The following is a 14,657-nucleotide window of genomic DNA, read 5'->3' as shown; positions in this document are numbered from 1 at the left end:
TCTATCTTTTTTAATTCCAATTGATTGATTTCTTCTCTTTCTTGACAAAATCGGTGGAGGTGGTGCCATAGCTAAAGTGTTCATCGTTTGCTTGGGTAAAAGTTTGACTCCCGACTAGCTATCAAAAGATTTCTCCTTGTACACATACATAAAGCTCCTCAATCACTTTAAATGGATGTCGATATTTTACTTAATACTGTATTAAAAGTTTTAGGACTGAAGGAAACTTTCCTTCTTTTATGGACATCCTTAACGTTTAATTTCTCGAAATTATGACGATGTCTTTAGAAGATGAAATTTTGCTTGAAGCTTAACGAGGCCGAGTCTAATTATTTCTGCCCTAGGGATTTTGATAGTTTTTTGATAATTCATTTTTACTGTTATTTTAAGATTAAAAAATCGAATGTTTACTATCACGATTTCTTAGGGGCCATCTCAAAAGTTGTCAAATTTTACTATTGGACCCTTTGGGAAAAGCACCAAATTATCAAATTTTCCATATATTTTTAGGTCACCTGAGTATCTCAGGGGACCTATTGTATCCGTTTTCGTCCGACGTCGTGCGTCGTGTGTTGTGTGTTAACATTTGAACATTTTCAGCTTCTTCTTTGAAACCACTGAACCAATTTCAACCAAATTTGGTATACAGCATCTATGGGTAAAGGGGAACAAAAATCGTGAATTTCATGGTCCCCGCCCCCTGGGGCCTGAGGGGTGGGACCAAAACCACTAAAATTATTGCAATCTTTAAAAATCTTCTTCTATACTCCTTGACATCAAGCAGGCAAACTGCTGGCATGAATGTAATGAGCATTGAGTCCTCTACCAAAATTGTGAAATTCATGACCTCAGGGTCAGGGGTTCTAGTGCAAGGGCGGGGCTATATTGATTATATAGTGAAAATGCATTATTTTTTTGAAAATCTTCTTCTCTGCTCCTGGGTATTAAATAAAGTAACTAAGCACAAAGCAATGATGAGCAAGAGTGTCTTTTCCAAAATTGTGAATTTTTTGGCCCCAGGGTTAGGGGTTGTGGTGTTAGGGCGGGGCTCTATTGATTATATAGTGAAAATGCATTAAATCTTTGAAAATCTTCTCTGCTTTTGAGTATTAAACAAACTAACTAAGTACATAGTTACATGTATGATGAGCAAGAGTGCCTCCTATAAAATTGTGAATTTTATGGAACCAGGGTCAAGGGTTCTGGTGTTAGGGCGGGGCTCTATTGTTCATATAGTGAAAATGCATTATTTCTTTGAAAATTTTCTTCTCTGCTTCTGGGTATTAAATGAACTAACTAAGCACATAGTTATGATGAGCAAGAGAGCCTCTTTTAAAATTGTGAATTTTATGGCCCCGGGGTCAGGGGTTCTGGTATTTAGGCAGGGCTTTATTGATTATGTAGTGAAAATGCATTTATTCTTTGAAAATCTTCTTCTCTGCTTCTTGGTAATAAATAAACTAACTAAGCATATAGTTATGATAAGCAAAAGTGCCTTTTCCAAAATTTTGAATTTTATGGCCCCAGGCTTAGGGTTCTGGTGTTAGGGCGGGGCTCTATTGATTATATAGTGAAAATGCATTTATTCTTTGAAAATCTTCTTCTCTGCTTCTGAGTATTAAATAAACTAACTAAGCACATAGTTATGCTAAGCAAGAGTGTCTTTCCCAAAATTTTGAATTTTATGGCCTCAGGGTCAGGGGTTCTGGTGTGGGGGGGGGGGGGCTCTATTGATTATATAGTAAAAATACATTAATTCTTTGAAAATATTTTCCTTTGCTTCTGGGTTTTATGCCAGTGATCCAAGTATATATTTATGATGAAGAAAGGTGCATCTAGCAAAGTGGTTTTTTTATGCCCCCCCCGCCCCTGGGTCGGGGGGGGGGGTACATAGTCTGAAAATAAATTAATGCTTTGAAATCTGCTCTTTGGTATTAATCAACCATTTTATGATAAAATTTGCTAAATTTTGGAATGTGTGGCCCCTGGGTCAGTGGTTCCTTTGGGGTGAGGTGAATAACTGGGTATAAAGTGGAAGTGCATTTTCTCTTTGTTACTCTGATCTACCTCTGGGTATTAAGTAAATAGAGTAAGCATGATAAATTAATAATTATGATAAGCAATGGTGCCTCTTTCAAAATTGTAAATTGTGAATCTCATGGCCTCTGATTTAAAACACGAACCAAATTTAATTGTTTGAAAGTTGTTACACAATACTCAGGTGACCTATAAGGTCCGCGGGCCTCTTGTTGTATTTCTGCCCTAGAGATTTCTTTTTAATTCAAGAAGATAAAAGTTATTGTAAAAAGTCACCAAACTGAAATTTCAAAAAAGTTGACCATCTAGGTTGGTCGGTGTCTTCCCACTTCGAAAACATTTTGAAAAAATACAGGTAAAACACAGGTAAATCTATGTTGGCTAGGTGGGAATGGGGTACAGGTAGAGAAGAAAAGAAATAAATTACCGGTAGGCTATAGTCTGTTTTAAGGTGAATAAAATATGAGTTTTAGTCTTTTTTAATTAATAATTAAATAATTTTTGGGCATTTTCCAGAGTAAAACTATACAAATAAAACAAAATGACAGGAATTTAACAAAGTTTAATTTTGAGGACCAAATGGAACTGAGTATATAATTATTAAATAAGAAGGGTTATAAACATTAAGTATGAAATTAATATGCAAGTTGGTTTCTTCATCAGATATAATAAATCACGTTCTGCACCAGCTTCGATGAATAAAATCATGCATTACCATGATCAAATATTACATATTATATAGCTAATAAATAGTCTCTAATAAAATACAACCAAAAATCTAGAGAATTTTAGCGTTTAATATCTTGACGTTTTATTGAACGCTGACTTTGTATTACGTATACGTAATACGCCCGATACATTCCAAATACGAGCGTTCAATATCGAACGCCCCGTTGTACACGAAAAAGTATATTCATTTAAACCAGATTTACTCTAATACTTACATGAGAAGAAGAACATACCCACTGTGACTTTTAAATCGACATTTCGATATCTCGACGACGCATTGTCAAATAGCTCGTACATGTATAGTTACTTCCATTCATTTTGTGTCATGACTTCAAATACTACACACAGTCTGAAACATCTTCAAATTTTGAAATTTTAAAAAAGAGATGTTTAAAGGGTTACTTTACAACAAAACTTAATGATAAGCAGGATGACGTAAACTTTTGTATCGTCAGCTTACCTTACTTATGAAGCAATATACTCTCATCACCTGCATATGGGAATTATATCTCCCAACTGACTCAATATACAAGAACATAAATGTACTAGGAAACCATATTTTAAGAAATATTTCTTAAACGAGGCAAGCTATTATAGTTGACAAAAAAGTTGGTGAAAGAAGGATATTACCCATTTCGTTTAAAGTCATCGTTTTGAAAGTTCTATGGCCTGTGTGGTTACCTTGTCAGTTATCTCCGACTACAATTTATCATTAAGTTGAATTCTGATTGGCGTTTGTTTTTAATATTAATTGTTAGGCAATCGTCTATGGACAACGCCAAACGGGCCTCTATCTATCTGATAATCTTATATTCATAACAGTATTCGACATATATTCATTACATACCTATATGCCCATCAATATATGCAGATCATTAGGAGAAAAAGTTTTGAATGATTAATCAGTTGAAAAAAGGGGAAAATATGTCACAATTAATTTTTAATCAAGCTTTTCATTTCTTTGTATTAAATATCTCATAATTTCCAACGTGAAAGGCCGAACTTTTCTTCATTAATCTCAGCTAATATTTGAGGTAATTTGTAGACTTCAAACATTCCTTTCATTAATTTATGAAATAATGGAACCTAAAGGAAACTGTAAGACAGAACTTACTTCTTTTTTTTTCGATTAACATCATGAGTTGAGCGACCACCAAAAACGTACATAATTCGATCCTGAATCCATTACAAAGTCTGAAAGGAAGATTAATGGCCACTCTGTAGTTCTTGTGTTACTTTACTCCATTCTGGGTTTTGGATAGATTCGTGACGTTATAAAGATTAGGTAGCGTTTAATAGATCTATTTTATGTTACTTCATCATTAAACCTTATAACTGTTCGTGTAAGGAGTGTGACGAAATTTTTTTGTTCTTATGTCTATCGTTAACGAAGAAAATGTAATCACTGATGATTGCTTTAATGTTTATGCGTCTGGAAATGAAAGGTGCTGAATCATGGAATACAAAACTTTATGCAGTAAGGTAAAATGAAATAAAGAACAATAATGATGTTTATTCCTCCATGGCACCTGATGTTAGCTCTTATATTTTTGAAGGTCCACGTACGTTTGCTCCGTATCCGCTTTGAATTGCTTTGTCCCTATTACATCAGGCAGGATGATTTAAATGAAAAAGAAAAAAGTTCTGAATACTATTATAAGCAAAAAAATATATTGATCTTCAATTAAATTTTAAAATATGGTCTTGTTATTATATACATTAAAAGCAAAGAGTAATTTATTTCTTGTTTTGTGAGTTACAGTACAAAAAATGCAATTATTGGCTACTATCTATCTATTTAATTAACTGTACTAAGATTCAAAGGCACAAAAATCAGGCGAAGTACAAGATAAAAATAATGTTCACTGAAAGAAACACTTATTTTACGTAGTTACGTGTACTTGACGATGGATTTAATTACATAGATAAAATAATACTGGTTGATTTCTCATGTTTAATCTTATTATTGTAAAAATAAAACTTTTACTATGATGTTGTAAAAAGGCTATGTGACAGACCAGGAAGAGAAATAATTATAAGAAAAGAGAGGAAAAAGGGTTTAATCTCACTTAATCAATCGTGACTTTACAGCATTGGCTCTTCTTCGTGCCCACGCTCACAATAAACAGCATGTGATGATTAAAAGTTAGTAATTAAAAATAATATTATTTACTCACCTTATTTGGAATTGCTTAAAATAGAGATTAGCTTTTTAATTACTAGATGTTGTGTAAGCTACACATGACTTGAATTATTTTTAATTGTACGATTAGGTAAACAAGTTTCTGTTCTTTTCATTTGCAATAATAGATTAAAGTCTTGATTTTCCCCACAAGGAATGAACATTTGATTGGGGAGGGGGGGGGGGCTGCGAGATTATCTGTACCTGAACTTAATGTATGGAAATAAATTATTTGTCTTTCACTAAAATGAAAATAACCATTTGTCAGCCCCCCCCCTTTCAGAATCAAATGGTCCTTCCATAATATTCTCATAATAACTTAATAACGACTGTTATTCAACCTTACCTCCAAGCGCCATTCCAAAAAAAACCCTTTAATTTACATTGCCTAAGGTTAATGTATCTAATGTATTTATTGTCTTAAAACATCAACATTTGTCTAACTTTAAAATGATGTTTATTGCCCTTCCCAACTCAACATGAAAAAATTGGGTGGTAGGTAAGATCTTTTCCCCAGAAAATTTTACCTTTAGCGCTTAATTTTAAAATTCCTTTTCAAAAATGCATTTCAAAATTGCTTTCTGGAGGTTAAAAAATGCTTTGAATGATGTCATTTTAGCCAGAAGAGGCTAATAATACATGCATTTATTTACTTACAGTAATTCTGGTTTTTGTATGTAAACCTTACTGCGCAGATGTTATGAAATAAAGTGAAAATGACATAATTTAGTATTATGTCATTTGTTGAATACTCCATATTTACATTTACAACATTGTTCGCTTATATAAAACTGTTTATTAAGGTAGTACAAACACCAATGTAATATTTCAAACTTTTTTTTTTTATAAAATACACCAGAAAAATATAAAGATAAATTACACTTGAAAATATTATTACTTTATCGTTAAAAAATCTATGATCTTTGAAAGAAATATAACCAGCTGTGATATGTCTTTAACTTTTTATTAAAAAAAAGAGTCATCGTATTATATAATAAATTAGTCATTCAGGAGACTACATTTTTGAATACAATCTATATGCGGTAAAACCGTCTACAGGCTATTAAATGCAATTTGATTTTTAGCTCTACTGGTCAGAGACCAGAAGAGCTTATGCGATAGTAATGCGTCCGTCGTCCGTCCGTCTGTCTGTCTGTCCGTCTGTCTGTCTGTAAATAATTTTTCAAAATGCTACTCCTCCTACAGTTTTGGTCCGATTTCAATATAACTTGGCACACAAGTAGACTACACTAAGATACATAATTTTATGCATCGGTTTTTGATTTCGATGAACGGTGTTGCTGTGGTTACTAAAAAAAGAAATTTCTGTGAAATTCTTTCAAAATGCTACTCCTCCTACAGTTTTGGTCTGATTTCAATATAACTTGGCACAAAAGTAGATTACACTAAGATACATAATTCTCTGCATCGGTTTTTGATTTCGATGAACGGTGTTGCCGTGGTTACTAAAAATAGAAATTTCTTTGAAATTCATTCAAAATGCTACTCCTCCTACAGTTTATTTCCAATTTCAATATTACTTGGCACACAAGTAGACTACACTAAAATACATAATTCTGTGCATCGGTTTTTAGCTCTACTGGTCAGAGACCAGAAGAGCTTATGCGATAGTTATGCGTCCGTCGTCCGTCCGTCTGTCTGTCCGTCTGTAAACAATTTTTCAACATGCTACTCCTCCTACAGTTTTGGTCTGATTTCAATATAACTTGGCACACAAGTAGACTACACTAAGATACATAATTCTGTGTATCGGTTTTTGATTTCGATGAACGGTGTTGCCGTGGTTACTAAAAATAGAAATTTCTGTAAAATTCTTTCAAAATGCTACTCCTCCTACAGTTTTAGTCTGATTTCAATATAACTTCGCACACAAGTAGACTACACTAAGATACATAATTCTGTGTATCGGTTTTTGATTTTGATGAACGGTGTTGCCGTGGTTACTAAAAATAGAAATTTCTGTGAAATTCTTTCAAAATGCTACTCCTCCTACAGTTTTAGTCTGATTTCAATATAACTTGGCACACAAGTAGACTACACTAAGATACACAATTCTGTGTTTCGGTTTTTGATTTCAATGAACGGTGTTGCCGTGGTTACTAAAAATAGAAATTTCTGTGAAATTCTTTCAAAATGCTACTCCTTGTACAGTTTTAGTCTGATTTCAATATAACTTGGCACACAAGTAGACTACACTAAGATACAGAATTCTTTGTATCGGTTTTTGATTTTGATGAACGGTGTTGCCGTGGTTACTAAAAATAGAAATTTCTGTGAAATTCTTTCAAAATGCTACTCCTCCTACAGTTTTAATCTGATTTCAATATAACTTGGCACACAAGTAGACTACGCTAAGATACACAATTCTATATATCGGTTTTTGATTTCGATGAACGGTGTTGCCGTTGTTACTAAAAATAGAAATTTCTGTGAAATTCTTTCAAAATGCTACCCCTTCTACAGTTTTAGTCTGATTTCAGTATAACTTGGCACACAAGTAGACTACACTAAGATACATAATTCTGTATATCGGTTTTTGATTTCGATGAACGGTGTTGCCGTGGTTACTAAAAATAGAAATTTCTGTGAAATTCTTTCAAAATGCTACTCCAAATACAATTTTAGTCTGATTATAATATAGATGTGGCATGCAAGTAGACTGCACTAAGAACATATAGAGACTTAATCAAGGATCATTATTCTATTTATTGCTGTTGAAAAGTTTCAATTTCCAACTGCTTAAGTACTTTTCTCTTCCTTTGCTATAAGTACAAACCAGTAGAGCTTCAGTCTCGACAGAGACTTCTGGTTGATTTCGATGAACGGTGTTGCCTTGGTTACTAAAAATAGAAATTTCTTTGAAATTCTTTCAAAATGCTACTCCTCCTACAGATTTGGTCCGATTTCAGTATAACTTGGCACACAAGTAGACTACACTAAGATACATAATTCTGTGCATCAGTTTTTGATTTCGATAAACGGTGTTGCCGTGGTTACTAAAAATAGAAATTTCTGTGAAATTCTTTCAAAATGCTACTCCTCCTACAGTTTTGGTCTGATTTTGATATAACTTGGCATACAAGTAGACTACACTAAGATACATAATTCTGTGCATCGGTTTTTGATTTCAATGAACAATGTTGCCATGGTTACTAAAAATAGAAATTTCTGTGAAATTCTTTCAAAATGCTACTCCTCCTGCAGTTTTGGTCTGATTTCAGTATAACTTGGCACACAAGTAGACTATACTAAGATACATAATTCTGTGCATTGGTTTTTATTTTGATGAGTGGCAAGGATCATTTTTCTATTTATTGCTGATTTAAAGTCTCAAGTCCCAACTGCTACTTTTCTCTTCCTTTGTTTTAAGTATAAACCAGTAGAGCTACAGTCTCGACAGAGACTTCTGGTTTATCTATAGATAGCAGAGACCAAAAAAACAACTCAACTTACTTTCAGAGCTATCATAGAGTAACCAAATAGAAATAAAAATATATTATATTTTCCTCATATCTAAATTGATAATATATGATCGATATATCTAAATGTCGAGTTGAAGAACATAGCAAGTTTGTTTTCTTTTAGTGGAGATTTTAAATATTTTCTGTTTCATAGTAAAATATTTATATCTTCCAAATCTTTCTCCTTGCAAAGATTTTATGACAAAATACACGATTGTTCATTTTCTCATGAACTGCCAAGGATAAGCATAATTATCTCCATTCATTGTTACTTAGAAGTCAATGTACTTGACGACAAATCAATAGTGCAAATTGTTTTGCTTGAAAAATGACAGCTGAATATCTAATTTTTGGCAACTCAGAAAAATATAATGTAAATAAAAAAAAATAAATTTAATTTTTGAAAATTCAAAATTCATGAAGTACATATACTCTAACGCTTAACGCCAGCACGTGCTCACACGCCTCATGAAATATTCCGGCGTGAAGCATCGTAGTTTATGTCCTCACTGGATCAGATGCCAACGAGGAGTGAGCATCCCCTGCCGACCGGTCACGCCTGTCGTGTGCTCCTTGTCACGATCGGGAAATTACGAGGGAAAATCCGTGGTCATCTCAGAGTGTAAAAAATGGTCTAACAATCAGTATGAAAATTTGACTCAATGATAAACTGTATTAGCTGACTAGATAATTGTAACGACCATAAATCTAACTTACAAAATGATGACATAATACGAGACTGCCGATATTCTTACTTCATCAACTTGTTTGTCAATAACTTACCTACTTTTGGAAATTGTACATACGTAGAACATGCTCTTGCAAATCGAATCAACTGAGAGATATTAACTCCGTATGCAGGTGATAAAGGTATATTCCTGCATAAGAAAGGGAAGTTGACGATTGAAAATTTAAAGTCATCACTTTTTTCAGAGCTTGGTTGTTAGATAACAATTACGGTCTCTTTCTAGTATGAAACAGATGTGTCAGATTCTGTGGTATCTTTTATTTCAAGCTCACTGGGATATATCGTGTCGACATAAGAATGGAAATAACTATAACTGTTAATTGACAATACGTCGTCGATATACATGTATCTAAATGTGAAGCTTAGTTGCAGGCCACATCGATGTTTTCTTTTCACATATAAGATTTTAAACAAATTTTGCATACGAGTAAATACAAAAATAGGTCTGCTTGTAACGGGGTCAACTGGTACCCATGGGAATGCCAAAAGATTGTTGGAAGACCTTAATTGTCTCCAAAAACAACATAAATATTATCAAACAGAAATTCGTCATCTTTTCAATATTTCAAGAGTACTTGTGTGTACACCAGAATGTTTTTAATAAATTAATTTTGCAAAAAAACAATGATAAGTGAATCTATGAGTTCCATTTTTATTGAAAAAGCAGTGTCAATGGGGTTAGAAAGTCTGGACTTTAATTTATCGTGGGGAATAGTTGTATATAGAGTTAAAAGGTTGTAAGTTTTTATGTTGTTAATTTTGGTAAAATTTTGACATTTCAAATGTTCCAAAACCTTCTTTGAAATTTTTAGTATCCACATCAGACATCAACCTAATATTATTTGTGTGTGGAGTCAGATTGATCTTCAGTAAGGTGTCTAAGAGGCCATATTTTAACTATGTTGGAAAAAAATTCTTCTTATTACATATATAGAATGATTTTTTTCTCTCCTAGAATAAGATATAAATGTTTTAAAAATATGAATTTGAAGAAAAATTACTTCAACTCAGGCACGTAGCAACAGGGGGGGCCAGGGGGGGCCTGCCCCCCCCCCCCCCACTTTTTCCCCCAACATTACCTATACTATAGAAAATGTCCATTGAGAAGATGGTTGGCCCCCCCCCACTTTTGACCGGAGTATATTCATAGCAAGGTAATATAGGAAAAAAATGGAAGTGAAAGGTAGTTGGCCTTAAAAAAAATTGACCACTATCCCCCCCCCCCCCCCCCCCCCCCCCCCCCCCCCCACGAAATAGGATTTTCGAGTTTGGACAACTTTTGATTTTGTTTTTTTTGTTTGTTTGTTTGTTTTTTTTTTTAGGTAAGTAAATGAAATTTTCTCAGGTTGGCCCCCCCACTTTCAAAAACGATGCTACGTGCCTGCAACTTATTGTGATTTCAAAATGAAGAACGAAAGTGAAAATTTCTAAAACGTGCACGTGAGAAGTGTCTTTTTATGTAATTTTTATTGTTTTATATCACACATGTGCATGTTTGCTTATAATTATTAAATATAATTCATACTAAGATTGTTTTTACCTAAATTGTTAACAAAATTTGTTTTTGAAAGAAAGGAGAGGCATTTGTCTAAAAAAAAAAAAGGAACAAAGCCAGTCTCCACCTAAACTTATAAGGTCTATGTTTACAATTTTTACACTTAATTTGCTTTTTTGTCCTAGAAAGGTCATCAAGCTACAAAAATTATCAATTCCTATTGATACCGAAATGTTATTTTCTAGAATTTTTTTTTTTTGTGATTCTTATCAATGGACTTTCCCATTTCTGATTACGTCAGTGACATAGAAAGAATTAAGGGTAAAGCAGTTTGTCTGTTTTTAAAAAAGTTGAATTTCCTTTCCAAATATAACTATTTACAGAGTGTTCAGAAAATCAAGAAATCGTTACTTGTTACAAAAAATATATGCCCTATGAATTGAATAATAATTATGCAAATTCGGACCTAAAAATATTATGAATACAATTTTTCTCTTTAAAACAATGACAGCCATAGATAAGGAATAGGACTCCACATCATTTATTTCTAGGTACGATGATTTATATCTCTCAATCTATAATATCTCTCAATCTAGGTTATATTTCTGTTCCAGGTCACCGGAGATAATAAAATCACCAGAAGCATTAATTGCCAATTTGTCCTTTGGATGCAATACTGATATTACATATGCCATCGATCCTTTGTCTGTGCTCCATGGAAATCCAGCACATTTCGTTTCGTTAAATGAGAGTCAGCCTCTTTTAATTACGGCAGACAATGTCAACATCTTCCTGCAGCCTATGTTTAAAGGTGTAATCAAATCATGTTCCATCGTTAAATTTTATTAAAAAAAAAAATTTCCCCTTTTTTTATGTTCATAAAATTCATATTATTAAAAACAGTCATTTTAAGTGTTTTAAACAAGCATACATGGTGTATCGTGACTTTGCTGTATTTTGACTAAATCTCTTTTCAGACATTGATTGTATATCAAAGCATCATTGTACTTGGTCGGCATATAATATTCACTGGAGTACTGATCGAGGTAAGTGGTTTGTAATGTACAGGTGTGTTAGTAGGAATAACATTTTTCCTAGCGAAAAGTTAATTTTTTGGACATGTTTCGTATTTAATCTTGTGAATCTGATTTCAGAAAAAATACTGCTTATAATTTCTTAGATGTACCTTGTATATAATCTGATTTCTATACGTCGGATTCATAGGGATGGGGGTGTAGGAGGCTTGCCCCCCTTTTGTGTCTAAGATATACACAAGAATGAATAAATCAATTTTTCTGGTGTCATTGGGGCCTCTAACCAGACCCAAAACTGGTCAGGCCCCCCTTTTCAAGATTCCTGGATCCGCCACTGACTCGAGACAGTGAGGTAACTGATTACTATCCTTCATAACCCGTCCAACGGTACGTGGGTTTTTGTGTGTAAAATTGTGATATACCATAGACCATATAAAGCGTTGAACTAACTTTGTTAAATAAAATCCACAAATAGATAAGAATATCTAATATTTATCTTCATCTAAAAGAGTTTCTCGACACCAAAAATACCTAGATAATGAAACATATGGAGATAACGAACAGTATTCAAGATCAAAAGTTCACAAAACAATACAAAACGGGAGCAGAGCAAATACGGGCCTCCAAAGCATCAGAGGTGGGATCGGGTGCCGTGGAGGAGTGAGCATCCCCTGTCGACCGGTCATACCCGTCGTGTGCTCCTTGTCATGATCGGGAAATAACGGAAAAATTCGTCTCCAATTCAGTGTATAAATAATGAACTAACAATTGGTATGAAAAACGTAGTCAGTATTTGACTCAATGCTAAATTGTATTGACAGATAAGGTCATTGTATAGACCATAAAACTTACGAAATTATGACTTTAAACGAGACTGCTGATATTCTTGTTCCTTCAACTTGTTTGTCAATAATTTACCTCGTTTTAGAAATTGCCCATACGTAGAGCAGTGTCTTGCGTATCAAATCAACTGAGATATGTAAACTTCGTATGCAGGTGATATATAGAAGGTATATTGCTGCATAAGTATGGGAAATTAATCAATTCAAGTGCTCTCCTGCTCAATGATACTGTGTTGTGTTTGAGCATTTTTCCAGGGTGTACATAATTATAAATGTCAAGTACCATAAATTGAATGTAGATAAGTTTAATAGTTACATCTTTTATTCAATATAATTCAATGTCCAAAAACATTTGCACTAGTGTATATAGAACCCTTACCTTAAGTCTAAAAAAAATAAACAGAAAGATAAAAATCAACAGTAATTGCAAAATTAGTAAGGCGTTCTTACGTAAGTCCAGGTTACCAGCAATTAATATGTCGGTCATACATTGAAGTTGCACTTTTATCTGTAAAAGTATATTTAATTAATCAATTATTTTGTACTGATCCATGTTGTCTTGAATACTAATTAAAGAACACACTCTTGGTACTGTTGGAAGTGATCTAAAAATTGTAGTTTAATGTTTGTTGGTAAAAGATTACACCATGATTAAAGAAAACAAGATCCCCAGATCTTGCAATTATTTAAATTATATTTGCGACAAGTACTGAAACACCCTTTACTTTAATTTGTACGATATTATGATCGACAAATATAGATCTGACATGCTGTTCTTGATATGCGCCATAAATCTAGTAGCTTGACACTTGGCACAAATTGTTCATATCGGTATCAGATACATTTTAAATAGTGGAGGGGATTAAATAAACCTATTAACGTTGGTAGTTTGTGGCATCTCAATATAAAAAAAAAATCTAGAATAGATTTTGAACATTCATTTATGATAACCTCTGAAAACAGGTAGGATCGGGCATGTTGGAGGTGAAAGCAATCCCGCACTACCGCCGTGAGCTTGTTTTCATGATCGGATAAACAAACACATTCACAGACAATAAGTGCGACAATCATACACTGTACATATAGCCCAACGATTCGTACATGTATGAAGGACATCATTCAATGTTCATTCAAATTAAAGGCACAGATTTTTTGGCTGTAGAATTGGCGAAATTTTGACTTTAAAAGACGTTGATTATGTTCCTGTATCATCATTTTATTTATCAATAGCCGGCCTCATTGTAGAAATTGTTAAACATGCTATACAGATTCGAAGAACTTGGTGACATAAACTCGAAACACACTCATGGAATAATTGTATATTGATACGTACTGACTAATTAGAAAATTTGACGATAAAAACTGTATTGCGTTGATCGTGAAATTTAGTTTTTGTTCCCAATCAAGTCTTTCTCTAGTAGAGCAACTAAATTAGAAGTTATGCTGAACTCTATTGTGAACTTTATTTTGAATTCATTGAGAAACATGAACATGGAATAAATAAGCATCTAGGCATGAATACGCGTATCGGTTGTTACTTGATAAAACTTCTGTGAAATCTGTAATATATCGGTATAGTTAATACCTGTTTAAACAAAATTTGAATAAAAGTACAAATATAGTATATATAATGCGATATTCTTATTAGCAAGATCGCCCGCGTTGCGCAGTGGTTATAGAACGTCTGCTCTAGAGTCGCGAAGTATAAAGAATCCCACCGGTCCAGATGAAACCGTATAAACCTAGGTCCCGTGTCGCAGTAGGCGCTGGTACGAAAAAGACCCCTCATTTTTCAATGGCCGCAAGTGCCAAGTATAGGACAAAATTTGCAGCTTTCCATCGGCAAGTGGTGCGTCTCCATATGAGTGAAAAATTCTCGAGAGAAACATTAAACAACCTACATGCAATCTTCAGTCAATCTTATTAGCAGGATATAATATCTGAGCACAGTTTTTAGGATAAGAAATATAGTTTTCTCCGTATCTAGAGTACATGTATCAATTCTTTTGAAGGAATGCAGAGTCACTTAATTAATCTTTTATTATCAAATATTTTTCAATATTCATTTGAAGTTTGTAGAATATTAAATTCTAATATTTATGGTGTAA

General features: G+C 33.4%; 1 protein-coding gene across 1 annotated transcript in view; it reads left to right on the top strand.

The window, feature by feature from the left end:
* Nucleotides 1-14,657, top strand: part of LOC134282403 (uncharacterized) — a 39,456-nt gene that overhangs the window by 9,023 nt on the left and 15,776 nt on the right. Inside the window, exons 2-3 of the mRNA XM_062764798.1 lie at nucleotides 11,288-11,484; nucleotides 11,651-11,719. Of these exons, the coding sequence (XP_062620782.1) occupies nucleotides 11,288-11,484; nucleotides 11,651-11,719 (266 nt within the window). The remainder of the gene's footprint in view (nucleotides 1-11,287; nucleotides 11,485-11,650; nucleotides 11,720-14,657) is intronic.

The sequence above is a fragment of the Saccostrea cucullata genome, unplaced genomic scaffold, assembly GCF_032062105.1.
Source record: "Saccostrea cucullata isolate Sc308-1 unplaced genomic scaffold, CSIRO_AGI_Scuc_v1 ctg312, whole genome shotgun sequence".
Lineage (NCBI taxonomy): Eukaryota > Metazoa > Mollusca > Bivalvia > Ostreida > Ostreidae > Saccostrea > Saccostrea cuccullata.
This window is presented reverse-complemented; position numbering and strand designations above follow the sequence as displayed.